This window comes from Cygnus olor, chromosome 4 (assembly GCF_009769625.2).
Source record: "Cygnus olor isolate bCygOlo1 chromosome 4, bCygOlo1.pri.v2, whole genome shotgun sequence".
NCBI lineage: Eukaryota > Metazoa > Chordata > Aves > Anseriformes > Anatidae > Cygnus > Cygnus olor.
The window spans coordinates 52,464,988-52,489,534 of NC_049172.1; the positions used below are offsets into that span (position 1 = coordinate 52,464,988).

At 34.3% G+C, this 24,547-nt stretch overlaps 1 protein-coding gene across 5 annotated transcripts in view; it reads left to right on the top strand.

Annotated features, from left to right (window-relative positions):
• Positions 1 to 24,547, top strand: part of ATP8A1 (ATPase phospholipid transporting 8A1) — a 102,190-nt gene that overhangs the window by 11,902 nt on the left and 65,741 nt on the right. For 3 of the 5 annotated variants that reach the window (XM_040555387.1, XM_040555384.1, XM_040555388.1), the window contains exons 4-14: positions 1,399 to 1,497; positions 4,772 to 4,817; positions 7,075 to 7,115; positions 7,872 to 7,945; positions 12,424 to 12,493; positions 13,123 to 13,250; positions 17,339 to 17,450; positions 18,357 to 18,522; positions 20,124 to 20,251; positions 21,041 to 21,118; positions 24,058 to 24,146. In XM_040555387.1, coding sequence (XP_040411321.1) covers positions 1,399 to 1,497; positions 4,772 to 4,817; positions 7,075 to 7,115; positions 7,872 to 7,945; positions 12,424 to 12,493; positions 13,123 to 13,250; positions 17,339 to 17,450; positions 18,357 to 18,522; positions 20,124 to 20,251; positions 21,041 to 21,118; positions 24,058 to 24,146 — 1,031 coding nt within the window. Of the gene's footprint in view, positions 1 to 1,398; positions 1,498 to 4,771; positions 4,818 to 7,074; positions 7,116 to 7,871; positions 7,946 to 10,557; positions 10,632 to 12,423; positions 12,494 to 13,122; positions 13,251 to 17,338; positions 17,451 to 18,356; positions 18,523 to 20,123; positions 20,252 to 21,040; positions 21,119 to 24,057; positions 24,147 to 24,547 lie in introns of all 5 variants that reach the window. The other 2 variants (XM_040555385.1, XM_040555383.1) reach the window with 1 other exon arrangement.

Here is a 24,547-nt window from a genome sequence, read left to right on the forward strand (position 1 = left end):
CTCTTGACCCCACCTGGCATCTCAGGCTAGTCTGGTGGTCCAGCAGCATTGGTTGTGGTGCCACTGTACTTCAAGCTAGGAGATGTAGAATGTGAGGCTGAAAATGTTTGAGACTTGGCATTACTGGATGAGAACCTGGCAGGTGGGTGATTTGGGTGTAGGAAGAGAAATGATAGGAAGCAATCATGGAGTTAGAAGACCACCGTCTGCTATCAACCAATCAGTAACATCACAGAAACAGGAGTAACAAATACAGGGTAATGGAACTGAGGTGTGAGCTGGTGCCCCTTTGCTTTCGTATTTTGCCTGGAAAATAATGTGTAATTGGAATGGGGATGTTTGGGTATACGTGTAAGGAGGAATGAAAGGGCAGAAATAACTGGAGAAGTGATAGATCGCTTTGACCTGCAGCTGACGTAGAGACAATTGTCCATTAACTTTCTGCCTGGTTTCCATATAAATGTTTGAAAATGTAATCTAGAGTAACTTTGAAAACAGATGTATATTCGTCTTGTTCCAAGAAAAATAGCATACATGCATATAATATCGTGGTTTCTTTCAGATGCCCACTGTGGTCATTGCAAAAAGAAATTTATATAATTCAAAATAATACTGCCAGTTTTTCAAAACCATTTACGATTAATTGAAGATGTGTTCTAACCACATCGAGGACTCCTTATTACTCTACTCTTCTCTTGCAAAATCTTGTAGTCATATGGGCTGCATTACCTGTTCTAAACCTATTAAGGCAGGAATACTCTACCCTATCAATGTAGCCGTTAACAACTCTAGTCAATATAAAGATAATTACGAATAGTTATCAATATATATCACATAACTAACATCTTCTCTGCATTCATTTTATGTACACATGCACTTGCATTATCTGTGCCTATACCTGCTTAGCAAAAGCTAATTTCTTACAGTAGTCTTAGCTGTTTGAAATTTGTCAATCAGTAACTAGTATAACACAAAATCTTTTAGAAATTAAAAACCTAAGGAATTAAAAATACCTTGGAGCTGTGTCCACTTTAACAAAAATCTAAACTGAAAAGAAAAATAACTGTATGTTATTAGGTATTTCTTACTATACTAACTGTATGTTAATAGGTATTTAAATTTAATTTGAAACACAAAAAATGAAGGTGAATCTCCTGCAGATACTAAACCTTCTGAAAGTAACTGCTGAACACAGTTCTATCTAAAATGTAAACATTGTGTTGTTGTATCAGCTTTGTTTGATTAAAAGACAATAACTTACTTGGAAATAACCAGCACCCTGTCTAAATAATGAATCCAGTTTTCATCTCTTTGTTTGCACAGAAAGTTCTGCTTCTTGTATTGAAAGTATGTTTTCAACCAGGAATTCAAACACTTTTTTTTTTCTCTTTTTAATAGCAAATTCCAGATGTATCACCAACAGGCCGTTATACAACATTGGTCCCTCTTTTATTTATTTTAGCTGTAGCTGCAGTGAAGGAGATAATAGAAGATATTGTAAGTATTTAATAGCAATATTTTCTAAATAATTTGATTTTTTTTCATAGATTATATTGCAGAAAACCTGTTGAATAATTCTCTGCCACTTTTAAAGTTTTAATAACAGGTTTTCCCCAGCTGTGAAATCCAGGTCAGTGCATCTGATGAGTCCTTTTTTAAAGTCAGATGCATAAAATCTGTGGTTTCACTGTTTCAGTTTTGCACAGTTTTGTAGACAGCAAGGGGAATAGGCTTTTCAGTTTTTCCTGTTGTTCTGGCCCAATGCAATTTATTGTTAGTCTTGTTGATAAATGTGATACGTTGATGTCTCAGGGCAAGGAACACAAATGGAATGCTTATCTTTGCTAGGTGCGTATCCACCTATGGCAAGCTTTCCTGGAGTCACTGTATGCAGTAGTGGTTGTTTGGCTTTCTTATTCTATTGAATGAAAATTTTAAAAGAGACAGGATATTGTCATGGCTTGGAAGTGTCCATTCTAATTTATTTTGTGGGTAGGGAAAAGAATATCAGTCTTTGTTTCACTTCCAACAAAGGTTTGGGGGGTTTTCTCAGTACCTCCCTGCCAGATCTTTATTGAAAGCATATCACAGAATGTGTCTCTCTAATTCAGATAACACAAATGAGTTAGCTTTAGACTGCATCATTTGTATCTAAGGAATTTGTCTTGATTTACCAAGTCATTCTTCAGATGTGAAGAGTTTCTTCATCCTTTTTTGTTCTGTACTAGTTCTGCAGATAAGTTATATGGAGGACAAGATTTTAGATGTAGTATATCAGAGAGTGCCTTGTCATGTGGAGGACAAGGTTCTCTGTTCTTGGTATTGTGGGCTGCTCCTCATGATTTCTGTAAAGCGTTGCAGCTAGTGTAATCTTTCCCAGCACAAGAAGAGTAAGCTTCCTGGGAACATCAGGTGTATTGTGTTTGAGCAGAATTACAGTGTATGTGCAGAAACATGTTCAGGAGGAAGAGTGATGAGCTACAAAGAAGTTCTGAAATGGAGAGTGGCTGGGCACTCAGCAGCCTTTTCTGCTGAGACACTCAATTCAGTCTACTCAGTTAACTTTGAGAATGGATGGTAGGCAAGATACATTATCCCCCTGGGTTTTATGAAGTTCCTGGCCAAGGAGTTGAGAGGTCCCGCAAGAGACAGTGTTGTGTCCATTAATGTGTTCATTCTGTTTTGCATTTACAGTGTTTGCTGCCCTATAGTCGGCTTCTCCTTAAATGTCTTTGTTGCTTTCCATTTACATAAACAAAATCCCTTTTAAAAAGCCATAAAATCAATTCATACTCTTTCAGATATTTTTAACAATTCTGCTGTTAATGCTTACAGACTTACACCATCTGTCAGTGTCTAGGCAAATATAAAACTGAGGCTGCTGCTACTGTACAGAGTGTCCTTTTTAAAATTATCTCATCTTCCTCCTCTTTTATGTCATTTTGTTTCTTTCTATCGTTTGCTCTTTGCAACACTAAGTGTATAGTTTGGCATGGAGCACAAGCCAGGGAACATGTTGAGGGTTGGTTTTTTGTTTGATTGTTTTTGCCATATATCAGCTTAAACAATGAAAATTCTTATTACTAGTTACTACAGAATTACCTAAAGGTAATTCACATATTATTTTTCCTTTTGTTAAGTTTACATTGCCTCAGCATGTAGTTAATTCCTAGAGTGCTTAGTTGAAACTGAATGAGTTGAAGTAGCTGACTGGGAGAATTGAGCTGCTAATCAAAAGGCTTTGTGTGTGTGTGTGTGTAGCTGATGATAACATCGGGAATTTCTCCCATACACAGCTGAGTTTTACGGACCATTGTCTGAAAAAGAAATCTTAATTTTTTCTAGTGAAATAGATATGAAATGTAACATTGCCTTCTGATTCGTGCAGGAACGTGCAGGAATATTTGACTATGACAGCTGTACTTTTTTTCCTGGGAAACCTTACCACTTGCTCCATAGTAAAAAATATTCAGTCTGTTTTCCTTCCATCCTTAATTACATTTTACTTTATTTACACAGTGAGATATCTAAGATCTTCAGGAATGGTTATCTTCATCTGATACTAAAGCAGGATTAATCTGCTTTTAGATGACAAACTTTATATATTGATATAAATAAATCTGCTTATCAACATAATACTCTCAACGCAAGAACCAAATGTTTCCTTTTCTAGAGTGTAATCCCAAGAAGTAGAAGATGTAAGCAGAAGACATTATTCACTAACAGCATGTGTTTTCCATGTATGGTTCAGAAGTGGTAGCAAAACTTGTGATGTGCAGTGCAAGATTATCGACAGTTTTCCAATTTTCACCCAGCATAGCTCAGAAAGCAACTAAAATTAAACTGTTACTTTTCAAGCTGGAGGAGACTCTCCCTCTGGGCAAATAACTACCTGGTTTGGTCAATTTACTGTGCCTTCTTGTCGATCAAAGGCTGTTTATCTGTAAAATCAGCCATCTTTTTGCAGAGGGTCTGATGATAATCTGTGAAAATCTTTTCAAAAATAATATCTTACCTTAGTCTTTGTAAAGTGATAAGGTGCCCTTTTAAGACCTGGCAGCTCAGAGTTATACCATCATGTTATTAGAATTATGGCTCTTAAGTAGGTCAGCTTATTTTCATTTCGATTTACAATGTTGCTTTTGACTTTTTTCTATTTAAGAAGCATGAATTCTGTACCTCTATTCAAAAATCTGTTTTAGTAGTCTCCTAAGCATGTTGTAGCTAATATGAGTATACCATGAAAATACTGCTGTTTGTAGCTGCAACAAAAGATTTTTATCAAAAGGCTTTTAACAGCTTTATGAAAACTGAGAGACGTTGGGGTGAGGGGTTGAGTTGATTTCGTTTGTTTTTATGTCTTTTTTGCTGAAGTCTGCAGGTAGTTATGTAGAAGTGAAGTTAAATTTACTCAGTCACAGTTTGACTATATATGATGCTTACCTGAAGAATGCTTTCATGACCTTTGCTCTGTTAGAGTCATCTCCCAGTTGCAAGGAAGGGCAAAGTTACAGAACATAAATATACCACATCCTTGATCAAGGAATTTGTTCGAATAGAGATTGCCTATGTGAGAGTTACTAGAACACTATTAGCCTAGAACTGAATGTGACTTTCTTGGTGATAAAGACTATACAAATAATCCATAGTACTATTTAAAATCTGTGTATTAAATTGGTGAATAGGAGGGAGTAATAAATGTGTTTTAAATCTTAAGTGTGAAAGTTTTATTTCAACAGAAGCCTTTAACCACTGTGCATTTTTAATTCAGAAAAGGCATAAAGCTGATAATGCGGTGAACAAGAAACAAACTCAAGGTAGGAAATTTTTTAAAGCTTATTAATTGTGGTTGTGTGGGGGGGTGATCTTGAAGTTTTTGCGAATGCTAACAATGTAATCATAACTGTTGAGTATACAGGTAAATGAGCTGGAAATGGATTGTGCAGATTTCTTCAAGATTTGGCACAAAAGTATTCCTAGCGCTGAGAAACTAGTTTAAGCTAATGCGGGACTCACACAAACATAACACTGATATCAGTATACTCTCAAAGCAATATTTGAGTGTATTGTCAAATACAGTGTCAAAACAATAATTAAGAAGTTAATCAGTATAGTAATCCATAATTTTGCTTTCATCTATTCAGCAATTCTGTAACCCTGAAAAATAGCAATGTGAGTAGTATGTTATATATTCAGCTCTACCTTCAGTTGTGTTTTAAACACACAATTGTTCATGAAATTATACATGCCTGTATGGATTCTGTATATGGGTTTTCCTTAATCTGTGTGTTCATTAAAGACCATCTGTATCTCAGTTAACATTAGGTAATTAACTAATCCTAAATTCTTCTATTAATTCTAAATTTTTGTTACTATTTAAAAAAAGTAAAAACTTAGAGGATTTTGATGTGCTATGCTGCATTAGGGACGACTTTGCTTTCCCTAGCTGCACATATAGACACTAGACACTGTCATGCACTCCAATGTGATGAAGCATACATTCTGCAGGATGGTGAAGTAATTTTCCATAGGGCAGACGGAGCATGCTTTTGAAAGCTATTTGTTAGAGAGAGCTGAAAAATGGGAGACATGAATGTGAAAGCCAGGCTACATAAGACTTTATGGGGCAAGGATTCTATAATATAAAAAGCTCATAGCAACACCACTCTTTTTTTTCCTCATCAGAAAACAGATTTAATTTAATGTCATGCATGTTAATTATGCTTAAAAGCTTATTGGATCAGGCTGCGGTAGAGTACTCTTGAGATTTCAGATCTCCCAACATGTTTCCATGAATTTGACTCACCCATTTGTGAGCTGATTTTAACTAGCTAAAGCAGCAGGTAACAAGTCTAGCAAGAAAGGCTGACAGCTTCCTTCCATTTAGCGCCTTAAACTCCTTACTACAGTATTGCAACCAGTCATCACTCTGGATCTGCAGTTTTCCCAATGAAGGGAAATTATGGATAATATGGATTTTGTGTAATGATCAACTGATTGGTGAGAGACAGTCATGAAAATGGCTTGTTTGATGTCTGAAAGGGAGACTGCTCCATTTACCATTGCCCTGAGCATATCAACACTAATAAACTTCAGGGAAGGGGTAAGAGAACTTCTCTCTTCCTGAAGAATTATTAAGCAGGTTAATTAATAGTTTATAGAAATGTAGATATATAGGAAAAGGGTCAATCTGCAAAGAACATCAATGAAAACTTAGATGTAAAGGCAATATGCTTTCCTAGAATTTGCTCCACTTTTATGAAATCAACACTTGCTTTCATAAGAATTGAATCCTCTGGCCAGGTGCTTAAATAAGCATCCTGACAGTTTGAAAGCTGGGAGACACATTAAAAGAGAGCAGTCTCTTGGAACTATCTGAGCATTGATACATATCTATAAATTTTATTTTCATTTTCTTTTTGCACATCAATCTTCAGTAACTTTGTAACCGATGCTAATTAAAAAAATTAACTGGCAAATCAATTAATCAATTAACTGGCAAATGAGGCATGTTTTTTGCATCATAGCAATACTTTAAAGTAGAGCAATGCTTAAAACTAGAGTAGTGAGTGTGCTTGCAATACTAATTAGTTCTGTGACATATCAATGGCAGTAAGAACAGCTGAATCCTAAGCCTGCTGGTGACTTTTCATGAGTCGTCTCTGTATGAAAGTCATCATTATTTAAACTGAGCAAAGTTATATTCTTGAATTGATATTTTTCCCCATAATAACTTGATAACATTTTTTTACTTTGAAGCTTTTTATTCCAATTACTAATTTCATTGGAAAACACCACATTATGATACAATCGATATCAGATTTAATGGATAATTAAACCCTGTAAACTTGTTCTGATTCACCTAGTAATAAGTTTCTATGGTACAAAATCTATCATATAAAGAAAGTGTTGTATAATTGAGATGCTTGACCTGAACTTACAGAAACAAAGCATGCTGTAAAATTTTCAGTAAATGTGGTGTGTTTTCGTGACTTTTTGTAAGGAATCTGACAGAGACTGCAATTAGATTGTATAACTGGAGAATTCTTTCTTTTTTACTGTTTTTTGTTTCAGTACTACGAAATGGTGCATGGGAGATTGTCCACTGGGAGAAGGTGTGTATTTATATTTTCAAGGTGACTTTTGGAGCAGAATATAGATCTAATGTTTGCTTTATTTCTCGAAACCTGTATCACTGAGAAGAATTAACTGTTATGATGGGAAATATATCATCTTTTGTATTTTATTTTTTGTGTTTGTTAATATTTGTCTCTTAAAATGTATTTTTAAATCAAGTCAGTTTTGATGTCATGAGTCAGCCAAAACTACCATTGGCTGACTTAATTGCTTTGGCTTAAAGCAAAAGAACTTTAAAGACTGTTAACTAGTAATTAGAGGAGGGGACTGTTAAAGGTAACTTTCAGGGAGTAAATATTAAGCTTTCCATCTAGTGTCTTGGTTTTGTTGGTTTCCACACCTGAAAAAATTGACCAAAAATTTGATCCACAATAATTTGGAGATAAGATTCAGGTGAAAATTCTGATGAAACCTTTGCAGAAACCACGGTAAGGGCTATAGAATTAGCACTGTAGATTAATTTGTTCTTTAACTCAAGTATTCTAAATGTAGATATATTTATTACAATAACTAACAAAGTAAAGAAATGAATAGGCAATGTCAAAATAAGGCCTACTGAAGAGATTTCTAAGTAATTCAAGGGCTTTGTGTACCTGACGCCTATAGGCTTCTCTGGAAGCGTTTTAAAAACAGTCTTTCTAGCAAATTCAGCAAGGTAAATATTTACTATGCTTAAAACAAAGGGATAACATATTTTGTTTGAGACCATTAACCAATTCCCAGTTTTCTTTCAGGTAGATGTTGGAGATATAGTTATAATAAAAGGCAAAGAGTATATACCTGCTGACACTGTACTGCTCTCATCAAGGTAGAGATGCCCACTGATGCTTATAGTGTAGAGGCTGGTTTCTCTACCCTGCATTTATTTATTTATTTATTTGTTTGTGATTGCTCCAAGGAAATAAGGAATAAACAAAAATGCTGCTTCTCTTGAGTATAATCTTCCGTTCATTTGGGAATTTATCATTTCAGGCAGTATTTCATTAAATTGTGTCAATTGCAATTCTAAAACTACACTGCCATTCTGTTTACCATTCAGTTTTTTCTATGAAAAAAATAGTATGTTATTTTGTTATTGAGTGTAATGCAAAAAAGGTTGATTTGTCTAAAACTTGGACATCGACTTCTGTATTTTACCAGGCTAGCTTTTTGATACCTACATAACAAATTGCATCTTATATTTAAATTAAAATTAATATATTGCAGACAACAGAAACGTGTTTAATAGATATAGTCACCTGTTTGGTAGTTGAATCAGAGGGAAAAAAAAAAAACATGAATCATCAAACTAGCATTGTCTTTGAGCTGAACACTCACTTTATTCATTAATCATTTTTTGAATAATTTCAGCACTGAAAGCAAGACTTAATGTATAGTGTGTAATGTAACTGTTTTTACATGGACAATCAGAGATTGTTTATCATCATTTCCTTGGACAGTTTTATTTAAGAAATCCACATCTTACTATGTGGAAGATGAACATTTTTCAACATCTATTTGATCAGGTCAATTGACAATATATTCTAAGAATTGTTTTTTTTGTTTGTTTTAACATTATCTAAATAGGATCAATTGTGTTTTGATTTATTACTCAATGTTTACTATGCAATGACAGCTATCTTTTTCTGGTACAAGTGGAAGTATTATTGTAATACGTATAATTATGGGTTAGGTGTAAACCATGTACCACAGAAGTTAATAAATCTACTCATACATACAGTTAATGAAGTTAGAATCCTACATGTTTCTGTGACAAATTGTGGTGTACACTACATTATTTATGCTATGTTCCATAATATCTCAAAATTAACTGTAGTAGTTTCAAAACATTTCTATTATTATCATGTTAAACAATTCCAGGTAATTCTGTAAATTCTCCCACAGTCTGTCTTTGTTCAGTATTAATGTTTACCGTAACTTCAGATGTTTTTCTATTCAGTATCCTCTATAAAGCTTTTACTTCTGCATTTTGAGAAGCATTTATAAGTTTTGGTGGTGCTACTCCTCCAAGATCTTCACAGACAGTATACCATGCAGCAAGAACATTTTCGCCTGATAATAGCTTCTTTCATGCTAACTCTAGTGTCTTACAGGCATAACAGATTATATCTTCTCAGAGCACATTCTTTATAATCCTTCTGAGTAAGCTCCTACATTTGGGTCTTTGCCTAGATTTCTTCACTGTTTTGCCCTATCCAATTTGTAGGGTATTTGCGTTACAGTGTTCTCCAGTTGTAGTTGTAGACGTAGAAGAATCCACCTATCTGCAAAGCTGTCTTTCCAAGCCTTGTCCCTTGATGGGAATCCTGTATCATGCATTGATAAGTTGAAATAATACTTAGCTGCTACTGGACTTATTGGGAGTGTTACCTCTTCGCTTCATCTTGCTTTGCCCCACTTCTGTCAGAACACACAATCCCAGCTATGACTGTTATTCACCTTGAATTTCACCAGTCAGCTTTTCTTCTGGGATCCAGTTTGCAAAGGTGATTCCTTGAATCCTGATTGCTTTTGTAGGTCCAGCTCTGGCATTTTTTTCCAGCTAAAACATCTTCCTTAGTTATGTAACTGGGGGCCTGTTGAAGCTCTCCTGCCAAGAGACGACCTTGTGCTACTACATTACCTGCAATTCTGTGCGTGTGTACCAACACATGCTCTCCTTTTCCAGCTCTCATCTCCACACGGCCATGCATTCTGCAAGAAGACAGTCTCATCAGTTTTGCTTTCCAGGTGTTTATTGATAGTCATTTACATTTTAGGCTTCAATAGCAATGCAAGTCTGCGGGCCTGGTTTTATATCAGACTAATATTATTTGGTTCTTTTTACCAATAATAGCAGTTTCTGGAGAATTACAGTTTCCTAAGATAATTAAGATCATGCTATTTTTTACAGTGGAAAGGCACAAACCTCTGAGACTTAATTCTGTTTTGTTCTTGCAAGTTCATTGAAGATCGAAAATAACAAAACTGAAACCAAATACAAAATCATTTTCAGCAAGCTGACTAGAAGGGTTCTTGTCGCCAGACTTTTCGGAAATGTCGATGTAAACTGTAATGGTTTTTATTTATTTATTTTTGATAGCGTATGGTGTGGCTAGAAACTTTGTCAGTTGAGAAATAAGCATAACAGCTTTTTGTTTTTCCTGTTAAATGTCAGTGTTTTCTGCAGCTTAAAGTTGGTACCTTAAAGTAAAACAATCCACTAGAATAGAAATGGAAATATTTTAGTTGTTTTGCTTCTCTGACCTGATTAAAATAGATTTTGAAAAAATTGTCATCAGATGTTTTAATTAACATGTATTGTTTGTATAATAATTTCAAACTCTGTCTTTTTGTCTTTGTCCATTTGTTTTTGTTTTATTTTGTTTTCCCCTATCACTTATTTTTCTGTTCTAATCATTTTCAAACTGGGATGTGTAGGTGGCAGTAGGGGAAGTAGTGAAAGTGACCAATGGGGAACATCTCCCAGCTGATCTCATCAGCCTGTCATCAAGGTTAGAATAAACTAGTTGCACAGGATACGTGTATGTGGGTCCTCGTATACCAAATATGAAGAACACTGATATGTTGATAATCTTTGCTTTACTGTCCATCTTTCTTAGACAAAACCCACACATCTATAAAATGAGAAAAGGTTCAGTTGATAAAAGTGCACATCCTTTAAAGTGTAAATACATGGTAAGATTCCAAGAAATGAGAACTTGTTTCAGACCTTCTTTTTAAGCTTTTACACTATCCCCATGAAATTTTATCAGACAAGTTGTCATTAAATAAATACACAGTAAAACACTGGGATAAGTATATGCCTAATTCCTTAAAGCAAATTAAAAATAGACACATTCATACCAACTCATTTTCAGCAAAGAATATAGTTTATTATTGATAGGACTGGTAGAGGACCCTCTGCACAAATGTGAATGTTGCACAATCTCTGCCGCATGCAATGGCAAAAGCAGCATTGTTCTTGTGTACTGTGTCAAAATGCATGTTTCTTAGACATGTCAGCTTTATGCTATCATCTGCGCTGTTGCTGGACTTCATTGTTTCCTAAAAAATCAATGGGCCTGCCTTGATCTAACTGCAATTTATTTACTTTGGAGGTCACCGCTATCTGCTAAAGTAATTATAATTAAGCATGTGTTTTTAAGCATTGCTGCCTTAGTGCTCCACAAAAATATTGTTTGTGTTTACTATCAACTAATTAGAATGCTAGAATTGTAGTAGTGTTTCATACAGGTGATGCCAGCCAAACAATCTAGACAGAAGTTATTTACATTTTTAGAAAAGTTTGCCAAGAAGAAAATACTTTCTAAAAGGAATTTATGATAATGATTTTGCACATTTTAGTGGTTTCGCTTTGCAAAAATACTATGTTTGAATAACCTACACAGTTTTAGAATGATTCGAGGATAAAGTTAAGTCACTTAGCAGTAGCCACTGTTGCATTCACAAACTCAAAAAAGCTCTTGATTCTTGAATTCCATGCTAGAAAGAGGGAAAAAAACATTAGCTTTAAAGTGGTGTAGAGAGTAAACATTAATTCTTCTAAGTTGTAAAGGTTTTTCATGATGACTCTGGTTCTTTGCAGGATCTTAATTTATGTCACAAATATAAATAGTAAGCGCTCTGTTCTTATGCCCAGAAGACGGGAGCTGAGTGGAGTAATTTAGAAATCCTGACCTGATCTTCTTTAACATCTACTTGCAAAAAAGTCATTTTGTCCTTCTTTTTCTTTTCCTAGTTATCACCTCTATAATGGTTATATGTTTTCAAATCCAGAAGTGTTATACAACACACAAAATCACTTCTGTGTGTTACACACCAAAAAAAAAAAAAAAAAAGTTTTAAAATTGCATGGAAAGGATGGCTGTATTTCAAAAACTGGACAAAAAAAAGCCCATAATATGAACTTTTATTTAAGAAAACCCTTTACAAGAAAATGTTCATATCTGTATTACTGCTGCATGCAGTAGTAGGCACTATGACTGTACTTCATTTGTGCCTATATATAATCTCATGTAAAAACTTAAAAAATGAACAAATAAATAAAAGTTATACAGCATTTTTAGCAGCATTTGATCTAAGATGATAACTTTTGGCAAACTTTTCTGACAATGTGGAGTATTGTAGTAGTTTTACAGATTTGACTATAAATTATTCTAGTTCTGAAGATTTGATAAGGGGAAAAAAAAAAAGCTGATTGCCTGAATAGGTATTAAAACATTAAAGAAAGTTAATGGAGTTTGACATTATAATATAAAATTAAGGATTTTTTTCTCTTAATAGTGAACCACAAGCTATGTGCTACATCGAAACATCTAATTTAGATGGTGAGACAAACTTAAAAATTCGACAGGTAGGAATTTCATTTTTGAGAATATTACCAATATTTTAAGTCTATTATTGCTTATAAAACATTTTAAGACGTTGATGTTCATTTTAGAAGGCTCTGAGATTTTAATAGATTAAGTTAAAAAAGTTATTGGTTATTGCTATCTCATAAATGTTTTCATTCAATGCATTAAATAGAAGGAATGAATACTTATTTCTAAGCCATTCCTTGCACTTCAGGGGGTTTCCTTTGGGAGAATAGGTTGAAGGATTTGTAGTCTGGGTTATTCCTTTGTTTTTAGAGGATAGAAGAGTGAGAAGCACTGCAGAAAGAAGCTGCTAGTGCCAGTATTGCACTTGAGGAGCAGGTAGGGAATGGCAGTTTTTGGCTGAGTGTGCAATGCCTGTGCAGGGACATTCTTGCTGAGTTATATGGTTGGTTGTGACCCTGTCATCTTCATGATATTTTAAGATACCAAGGTGACTTTTTTTACTCTCACTAGCATCCAGCAATATGACAGCAAAGTGTAGTGGTCCTATTCTATTCATGTAGGAATACTGCCTTTCAGGTCATGCCATATCAGATTTATAATACATAGAATTTTATATTGGAAAGTGATTTTTAATGTCACGACAAACAAATTTTGTTTACAGGGTTTGCCTCTAACATCAGATATAAAGGACATAGAAAGCTTGATGAGACTTTCAGGCAGAATTGAATGTGAGAGCCCAAACCGACATCTCTATGACTTTGTTGGAAACATCAGACTGGATGGGCATGGGTATGTAAATGCAAGGGAAAAGATCTTAATAGATTCAATCTATCAGTAGATATGCAAATGTTGTTAAACTAGTCAAGTTAAAATATAAATTATGAAGTCTTTATTCTGTTAAGACTAGAGAGGTAAAAAAAATATTTCTGATATATTCTGTATTAGTCTTCATTCTTCAAAAGATTACAGGGGTAAAATCTGATGTCTGCAATTTGACTTTTTATACTAGGTGACCTTCAGAAACCAATAGATATTAATAATAGAGGAGTATGAATCAAATTCTAATAGTTCAGGGATTTGTAGCTAGTTACTCACTTTGTAAGGATTTCATTTCTTGACTGTCTCTATTATTGAAGGTGAATATAAGTAGATTCTTATCTATTTTTGTTGTTGTTGTAGGGTTTTTGTTGTTCTTTTATTTGAGTGTGTATATAAAAATATTTTATGTTTTTGGAGGGGAACTAAAGTAGTATGTGCTTCAGACTGTTCTAGTTTAATAGGTTTTCCTATTTCTCCATATACAATATTATCCATGTTTCTGTTTCTAGACTGATATATATACTACTAACTAACCGTTAAATACCTTTTTTTATATATTCCATTTTTTATTTACTGATTTCTTACAGATGCATTCCGGGAGTTTTCAGTCGCAAGAGTGTGGATCTATTATAATTCCACTGTACTTGTCGTTAAGAAGAGAAAAACATTTACCTGTAATTCTTCTCTGAAGGTAATAGTTATAATAGATCCACACATCTGTCCTTCCTCCCTGGCTAGGGAGAAAACATGCTTTTATTTTTAATTGAATTATTTAATTTAAAAATTTGAGTAAAAAGAAACATTAAATGTGCTCATGGCTATTGTGCCTCAAGAATGTGTAGGAGCATGCCATCTGCTGGTCAAGCAATTTGTCATTTGAGAAATTCAGTTTAGAATATAGTTCCTGTGCAGTAGAATAGTTCCAGAAGTGTGGTTCTAATATAATACTTACCTTCAGTGAAAAAGAATTGCAGGTAAGTAACTCTTTTCAGATACTGACCTTATTTCCAAACTGAAAAATCAGGGATGAGTTCTCTTTCTCCTTATATTGACTGAGTCATGGTTCCTGGAGGTTTTCAGAAGACATGTAGATGTAGTGATTAGAGGTATGATTAAGTAATAAACTTGGCAGGCTAGATTCACAGTTGGATTTGATGATCTTGGAGGTCTTTTCCAACCTAAGTGATTCTCTGATTCTGTAACTCATTGGAGCATCAGACTGCTGTGTTTGGGTGTCCTTTTCAGTCTTTTCTTCTTGCCTTCATGTAAAAGCAGCTGAAAAAAGGCAGTGGTTTTGTTTTGTTTTTTTCCTTTCTCCTGTTTTAGATACTCAGTATGCAAAGAAGTAAAACTCCACTACAATTTTTAGCTTTTTGGCTAGATCTGTAGACTAAAAGAGGCCAAAATAGTTTTCCTGGTATCTTGTGTTTTTTTTTTTTTTAGTGCATTAACTCTTCCTGCAACGGGTGCAGCTCTTTGTTATGCTCATAAACATATAGAATCATGTCAGTTGGTTTTAGGAGGTGAAGACTGTTAGTGGGAGAAAGGAGGAAAGTTCTTCAGCCTGGATGAATTTGAAATTATGATTAAACAAAAGGCCCAGAGAAGGAGGAGTGAACAAGTTAAAAATGAGGGATGAAATGTTTATTTAAAAATAAACATTTTCTTGAAGGCTATTTTAAGGAAATTGTAGATAAGAATGCAGTATGCATGATAACAAAATCACTGGTATATAGGCTTTCAAACATGTCTTAGAAGTTAGTAGCTCTTAATATGGCTGGATAGTGTGCTGAAGAGATTGAGAACATCCCTTACTGAATATAAGCAAAGTGTGTTGCAGAGGAACCATTAGTTACATAGTATACAAGAGGAATCAGATGAATTGGAGCAGTTTTGAGAAGGCTGAGGCCATGAAATAGAGACTTTAGAGCTCTGTCGAGTCATAGCAGCATTATAGAATGGGATAAAGTCACAATGTTGAAGATCAGTAGCATGACACCTGGCAGATCAGGGCTTTCTGTGTCCCTGGTCATCTTGCTGTCTGTCTTCATCATCTTGGTCTGTGCACCAGTTCTACTGGCGACAACTCCCACTGGCTGCAATCATCATTCTGTTTTGGTTGTATTCTTAATAACAGACCCTTGAGAATAAATTCCTGTCACAAGAGGGAGAGGTATCCATTTGAAGGCAGTCTTAGAACTCACATGAGTCTTAGAGCAGTCTTAGAACTCGGGAGGAATCTTAGAACTCATCAGACTCTTTAAGGAAAGACAGTCTTTTGGCATTCCAGAGAAGGTCCATAGTTGAAAACGTTTCCAATTATCTGTAGTTAACTTAGTAATAACTTTTTCGGTTATATGCCTTTCATCTTTTTATCTGTTAAATTCTTGTTAGCCTTAATAGACTGAAAAATCTGGTTATTCTTGGAATGACATGTAATCCATTATTTAAATGTCTAGATTTTGTGCTGATGGGTGATCTAAAAGACCAAATGATTCAGAGCAAGGGATGAACAAAAAAAAGTGCAGAGCAATTTTTGATGGGAACAGGAGTCACTCTTCATGATTATTGGATAATTCAGACCCCAGCAGTTCCTTTCATACTTGAAAGGAAATTTATTTTCTTTTAATTTTACCATGATACAAACATACGACAAATACAAAAAGAACATAGTTCAAATTTAGATAACAAGTCAATTTCAATATGTTGTATATTTCTTTTTTTTTTTCCCCTGATTCTTTTCATGATGGCTTACATGCACCTTGAAGTGTCCCATATTTTTGATGGCTATGTCATTCAACACTTCAGTGGGAGTGGGAAATGACTCCTTAAACATTCAGTATGTTCCACAGTAATGTCCAAGACAGTAGGTTGTGGTGGGCTAGGGTTTGTTATTTGTTTGCTTTATATGGGAAAGCATTCAAACGTTTTTTTTCTGGAACAAGTTCTTTCCTAATTTCTGCAAGAACTTATTACAAAAAAAAAAACTTTATTGACACGGTTGATTTTAGCAGAGGAAGAATGTGTTGTTTTTTCTTTACTTGCAGTCTTTGCATCTTTAAAGCTTGTGTATGAAAGGAGAGAAGGGACATGAGGGTCCAGAAGAAATACCATCTGAAACTTACTTGCTGAGACTGACCTTATGCTCTCTGTGCTACTAGAAATGTTACCAAATCTCATGGCTTCTTCAATTTATATCATATATATCAGAGGTATAGCTGCTGTCTCCAAGCAGCTTATATGCTCTCCTAATAACATGTTGGTTTCAAACAACTCTAAAGATGGTGGATTTAAGTGAGAATGGCAAACACTAAAGCACTATTGACAAGTCTGAACTGCTAGCTAGTATTTATGGAAAGAAAAGTGCAAAAATAGGAAATCTACTATCCCAGGAAGAGACTGATAATTATCTAAAACTTCTTTATTTTAAGAAAACCTGACCTACAGTATATGGATAAAGTCAGTTGTCTAAATTTAAGACAGTGGGACATGTCCAACATCTTATGATTTTTTTTATTCCTCATTTAATCAGTGCAGTTCTAAAAGAAGAGCACAGGAAAACTGCAGTTTAAAGAAGATGCAGAAAATATTGCTGGGAATTTTACATAGTTAATCATGTTGACAAAGAGTATGTGTTTGACTGGAAGAATGGATTAAATTGAGAATTCAGAGAAAACTAATTTGAGAACCACTTTGGAAAAATCAATTTTATAAGAGTAGTTGTGTTTTGGCATACAATTATAAAAGACTTTGTAATCTTAAATCAGAGGGAAAATAACCTTTGTTAGTTTCAGTATGCTTACTAAGTGGTACCGTATCTTTATCATCCATAGTCAAAATTAAATGGTAAGTAATGTTATTGCAACTTGCCCTAAACTCTCAGGTTTTCTCTAAGTCAGCACACCAAAAAAGTTATCTCTGAAAATGATGTTCTTAGTGTATTTACAACAATCATCTAAATTTTGAGAAATGAGCTAACCATTTTAACAACTGCTGTTTGTATTTGTTCATTGACATTGATAGCTTTGATGCTAAAATGTAAAACTGCTTCTTTCTAGTACTGTTCCACTGGGATCTGATCAGATTCTTCTACGAGGAGCTCAGTTGAGAAATACTCAGTGGGTTCATGGGATAGTTGTCTACACAGGACATGACACAAAACTCATGCAGGTTTGTCACTTGGTCCTCTTTTGATTACCTGTTTTGTTACCTTTTTAGACTGCTGTTTCATAGAACAAAAATTCTTTAAGAAAACATAGCTAGAATGAATATAGTAGATGTCGGTAACAGTGCATCTTTCTTACGAAGTAAAACCAATAAAAATAAAGCAGTTACTTGTTAGAGCTGTTACAGTTACCAGTTGCTTAGTCACAGAGTAGTTTTTCCACTAGTAAGCATATTTATTGATTCTCTTTTGTAACTTATGTTTTTGAAAACTATCTATTAGCAAATTGGGTCATTATAGTTTGCCTGTTCATCTTTTTTTATTTTTGACTGCTCCTAAACTGTCCTCTTGTGGAGCTTTCTTTCAAGGACAAAGGTAAGCATTCTTGTCAGAAAATAAAGTGAAACTTTATTTGCAAAGTAAGAAGGGAAGAGAAACATTCTTGAATTATGAAGTTACTTTTCCTAGTGATGTTTGAAATATCAAAATCAAAATGCATTTGTTGAGCAAAAAGAATGCTTTCAGTTTGGTCATGCATGTCTCATTGCTTTTCTGATTTGTAAAGCAGTAATTTGAAAGTTTGATTGTATGTATTAATTAACAATGGTTTTCTATAGCTCTGATAGGTTGTATGTATGCACATATATTTTAAATGTTTACTGTTAGCTCTTAGTGTTATGAGTGTTCTGTGTGATTGTTTAAAGTGCTTGTGACACAAATCTAAACCTCAAATTCCTGGGTTTATAAGCTTTCTTTTTTTTTTTCTTTGAGTGAAACAGTTATGCCATTTATGATGATATTTGGGAGAATGCTTAGAAACAAGTGCAATAACACGAAATTTGGAGAATGAGAACTGCGTGTATGTACATCTTTTAATTTCAATAGACACTATTGTTTTTTGTCTCTTGCAGAATTCAACAAGTCCACCTCTTAAAATGTCTAATGTGGAACGAATTACAAATATTCAGATTTTGATTCTGTTCTGCATCCTTATCGCCATGTCTTTGGTCTGCTCTATTGGTTCAGCTATATGGAATCGAAGGCACACTGAAAGAGACTGGTATCTTGATCTAAATTGTAAGCTGTAAAATTATGTATTAATGTTTTACTGTTTAGTTGTCGTGAAATCTTTCATATTTGGAAAGGTGGATGATTACCATCCTTTACATAGTGTTGTTCTTTTTAATCAGTTTTTCTTTATTGATTGTTTACGAAAGTCATTAGTCTAGGTATATCACAGCACGTATAAAATTTACCTGATTGTGCAATGTAAGTTGCTGCTAAACTCAGGAAGGGAAGCTTTGTTGTTCAAGCCTCTACATCTCTGCGGCTCAGCAAGTTCTGTATCAGCATTCCACTAACACAGTCAACTTCCTAGATACCAGACTGAAGTAGTTTTCAGCTATTACTGATGTTCATATTTAAAGCTGCTGTGACTTTTAAGTTCCCTTATCCTGGGAAATGATGCTGTGAATCTATAACGTTTTACTATATGAGAATCTAACTAAATATTGGCTGCCAATGTCAGATCCTAGCAGGCTGCTCCTAAAAAAAGAGAAAACAGGCACAAAGGGTCTCATCTAGCATAATGTATTGACAGCTCTACTCAAAGTGGATGTATAGAATCATAAAATGGCCTGGGTTGGAAGGGACCTCAAAAATTGACCAAGTTCCAACCGTCCTACCATAGGCAGCGATGTCACCTACTAGCTCAAGGTTGCTCAGGGCCTCATCTAACCTGGTCAGAAACAGATGTCATTTATGCTGATAAAATTCTTACATAGAAAGTTTTCCTCTACTGTTTCCTCTACTGTTTATAATTGTCATTGCATATCAAGACATCTGAATTCTGCAGGACTTACTTTGAAAGGAATCAAAGCAGGTTGCTTTCTGTTAGTTATAAATACAATCTTTTTTTGTCTTGTTTTGCATCATCAGTTTAGTGTTGCTGGCATTGTTATAAACTTCAGTATTTTAAATACGCTATTGACTATTCTAGTATTCCTAACAGTATCTGGTACTCTGGACACTGTTAGAGCACCAGAGTAGTTAGAAATACCATTTGTGTATTCCAATAAGTTTTAGGAAAGAAATTTTGAATTCCAAACTACTTGTGTTATCTAAAACTTTAAAAGGGAGAATTAGCTTAAAACTGCTTTTTGATTTCTGATTCTTCTAGAAGTTTCATTAATCTCTCTAATTTCATCTCTCCTTTTCATGTGGTATGGATTTACCATTTCCATAAAGTTTTGTTGTTTTTATTGAGGGAGGAAGTAGGAAGGTGTGAGGATAGATGGAGAATAATCTCATTCTGCTTGTTTCCCACTTAAAAAAAAAAAAAAAAGTTAACATTATTATCTTGTTAAATATTATTATCTAATTAAATATTAAGATTATTATCTTAACATTTAGGAAAGGCTGGAAAGTTTGCTTTTCAAACATTGGAGAAGATAGCAAAAATCTCCAAATTAGAACTCCACTTTATTTTAATAGAAACATTTAACACTTATCAAGGTTGTATTTATAGGCAAGTGATATTATAATTCATTCTCAAGTGTCTTTTTAGACGTAAAACATTATAAAAATTAGCAGTTAAGACAGTACTCTAAATGTACTATATACACGTGCTTTTAAGTATGGTCTTAATTTTTTTTTTTATTTGCTTTGTCTTTTGGCAGATGGTGGAGCGAGCAACTTTGGATTGAATTTCTTGACTTTTATCATTCTCTTCAATAATCTTATTCCAATCAGTTTGTTGGTTACACTTGAAGTTGTTAAATTTATCCAAGCATATTTCATAAATTGGGTAAATATTTTTATAATATACATTGATTTCTAGAACCAAATGATTTACAAGTTAAATGATTGATTGGTTGTCTATGTATACATTTCTTAATGTAAATACTTAAGTGTGCAGTTTATTATTACTAGGATCCAAGAAGGTCATGGTATATGGCTTTATTTAGTGTTTTTATATACATACAGGATAGCTTTTTGGAGCACTTTTTCCAGTGCTTTGTACTTTATCACTAATACTGAGGTCTCAGACCTTCAACCAGAATGATCAGAAGAAAGTACAGTCCAGTGGAGTTTTGTCCAGTTTCATTTCTTTGTTATTTCTGAGCTAAGCTCATGTTTTTCCCTCTTTTTTTGTCCCACTGTAATTTATTGTGTTTTTTTTTGTTGTTGTACAAAACCAGTGTCTATTAGTATTATCTTTCATAAAGTAGATAAAGATCATTTTGGTGTCATCTTTTCCCCCACTAAAAAAATTAAAATAAAAAATGGGAAGGTTGTCTGTTGGGTTGGGAAGGGGAAGGGAGAAGTATTGTTTTTTTCCTTAAATCAATGTATGTGTTTTTATTATCATACCTTCAATTTTTCCATTTTATCCAAATGTAAGTTAATCATACCATTCAGAACTCTGGTTCCTTGATCAAATGTGTAAAATAGATTTACGTGAGGTCATGCACCTTATTTTTATGTTCAGTCTCCTGTTGTATATTTTTCTATTTACATACTAGATTTTTTTTTTTTGTAACAAGTTATGGAAGACTAATTTTAAAATATATATATATACTTTTTTTTTCTTTAGGACATAGACATGCACTATGAACCTACGGACACTGCTGCAATGGCTCGCACATCCAATCTCAATGAAGAACTTGGACAGGTAGAAAAAGTTACTGGTTCTAACTCAGTGTGTTTTACAATCCAAATTATTAAGATAATGTGAGGACTTATTTCAACGAACAAACAAGAATTATATTCTTGCATTTTTACATGTTTATTTATATTTTTTTACTAGTTTTCTCAGATTAATTCTTCATTTTGCTTAAGAGTTCCATTTTAATACTGTAAAATCAATCACATTTCACAAGAGTTCACTCGTGGTCTACATTTTATGAAAGTTTGACTTCCGTAAAACTGTCTAGGGTACAGGTCACACTTCTAAAAGAACTGCATGTTACATTTGCTTTTTCAGCCAACTGTATTTGCAGTCTTGCTTTAAAAACATGCTAAAGTTTTAAAGATTTTAAAGTAGTGCTGGTATACAGATTGTGTGGAACAAATATGTGCTCATATAACTGAGCTTTATTATAAGCACAGGTATACATGTTCTTGCATTTCCTAGCCTACAAGTTTTCATAACTAATTAGGTCTTTAATTTACTGTTTTGGAATGTAAAAGTTTTTTATTGTTCTTTATTGCGTAAAACTACAAAGAGAATTTTAACCGTTTAGCAAACAAATCTCAGGGACAGATGCTTAAAAGATCTGTCTCTTGGGAAAACAACAGCTGTAGGTTAACATGCTCTGACATTAGACTACAAAGAGTGGAAGACAAGATCTTGCTTTCTGGACTTATGAAGTATGTACAGATTGCAAAAATCTTGGCTCTGTTCCTGACCTTACAGGAAAGTACAGTCTCCTTTAGTGGTGAAGAGACTCCAAGTCTCCAAGGTGGTTTTTTTCTCACTCATTTTAAACAATTTTTTTTTTTTTTTTTCCTCTGGAGTTTGGTTGTCATTCATATCCCCACTTTTCCACCTCAGCAGTTCTTGTCTTCTTTTTTAAGTTTCTCATCAGAATGTCCTTCTTTACCAAGGTCTAGTCAGATTTCTTTGGATCTCCATTTTCACTTTTTTGCCACATTCTTTTTTGGACAACTGGGATAGATTTCTATAGAGAGACCAAAGGACAATGTGCTAACAAAAAGAGCAAGTTTCTTCACTGAAGTACGTCAGCTTCACATTATTAAGAGAAGATTCTCCACAAGAGATCTCCAGGTTTAAGAAAGGCAAAAGTTTAGTTTTGAAAAAAAGGTTGATTTTTTTTTTTTTTTTAGCTGCTATTCCTGCTTTTTTCCCCCCATTCTGACCACACAGAAAAAGTGCATCTTGAGGTGTAAACCTGGCATGGAAGATTTCTCTCAACTGCTGTTTTGGCTAAATAGTAATCCTTGAGAAACAGAATCTTTAAATTGGAGACGCTGAGTAAATTTTAGTAATTCAGTACCAGTAATCTAGTACTAAATCTAGTTTTTAATCTAGTAATACATACCATTACTGGTTCCATCTATATAATGTATAATACAGTTAATTCTTAATTAAAAATACAAAGATTTTTCATGAAAATAAATTTTAATGAATTAAAACTGAAGTTTGTCTTTGATTTTAATAGTCTTAACTGAGCCTCCGTTGAGAATTTATAAGCCTTCGTTTCATCATAGACCATTTCATTTCTTCATAAATAAACTTTTTTCTTTCCATCATGTTTGAATTATATTTAAAGATACATAGATCCAGTTCTTTTAGCTTCAACTATTAAAATACTTTACCTAGTATTTATGAAGTACTAATACTTCCAGAGAGGAAAGCTTTATGATGTTAGGGAAGTAGGAGACCTAGAGCAGGTAGAAAGGCCATTGGTCTTTGCTAGTTTCTTGTATTTCAAAATTATGTAGAGTGGGGAATAGTTAAGCATACCACCATGTATTGAAGCAAGCATAAGTTTCAAGTCATCTCATTCGATTGCCGTTTTTGGAAATGAGTATCAAGACTTACCACATTTGTGCATCTACCACATTTATGTACTGTGTATTTTCATTTCCTATAAATTCAACAAAGATGCAAAGGTTGGAAGCAAGGGATGAATACAGTGTCCAAGCAGCCAGGGGTCAGGTTAGGAAAGTCAAAGCGCTGTTAGAATTAAATCTAGCTTAAACCAAGCGCAAGGTCCTGTATCTGGTTCAGTGCAATCCCAAGCACAAATACAGGCTGGGCAGAGAATGCATTAAGAGCAGCCGTTATGAGAAGGATCTGAGGGTGTTGGTTGATGAGAAGCTCAACATGGGCTGGTAATGTGCATTTGCAGTCCAGAAAGTCAACCGTATCCTGGACTGCATCAAAAGATACAGAAATGTGGACCAGCAAAGGTGATGGTTCTTCCCCTCTGCTCCAGACCCCACCTGGAGTACTGCATCCAAACCTGGGGCCCCAGCACAAGAAAGATTTGGACCTGTTAGAGCAGGTCCAGAGGAGGGTCACCATCTGAAGATGATCAGAGGACTGGAATACCACTCCTATGAAGACAGGCTGAAAGAGCTGGGGTTGTTCAGCCTGGAGATAAGGCTGAAGGGAGACAGCTTTCCAGTACCTAAAGAAGGCCCACAAGAAAGCTAGAGAGGGACTTTTACAAGAGCCTGTAATGATAGGACAAGGCGTAGTGTCTTGAAACTAAAAGAAGGTAGATTTAGATTAGATATTTGGAATAAATTCATTACTATGAGGGTAGTGAGGCACTGGAACAGGTTGCCCTGAGAAGTTGTGGATGCCCCATCCCTGGAAGTGTTCAAGGCCAGGTTGGATATGACTTTGGGCAGCCTGATCTATTGGAAGGTGTTCTTGCCCATGGCCGGGGGTTTGGAACTAGATGGTCTTTAAGGTCTCTTCCAACCCAAACCATTCTTGCAGAACTGGTTAGAATATATGTGTATATATATATATATATATATATATATATATATTTAGTCTGTTAATAGCCTTGAATTATACTAGATATGTAAATAACTGTTGAATATTAACATATAATGAATTTATCATTCATTTAGGTCAAATACATATTTTCTGACAAAACGGGTACCCTGACATGCAATGTCATGCAGTTTAAAAAATGTACTGTGGCAGGAGTTGCTTATGGGTAGGTATTTTAATATATTCTTATTTCTTTATCTGTATTCCTTTTTTTGCCTATGCATATGTGCACACACTAAATTAACACCACAGTTAAAATAAACTTATGCCTGGCAGTAGACACAACTAGGAGTCAATTTGTGACTATCAGATGGTACTTAGAGGAAGTATGAACATTTCAGTCATGACACGTCTTTTTGGAAACAGGAGCAAAAAATGAAGTTTAGATAGGCTTACTGCAGTAACACAACTTCAGTATGCCTATTATTTTTCCTGTTGCTGTGTCTGGTTACTGTTGATGATTTTTTCTTTAAAAAAGGTTTTTCCTCAAAATTAAAAAAAAAAAAGCTACTTTAGTAGTCCATGCTTCATGTTTTACGTAGGCACGTGCTTTTGCACTAGACAATA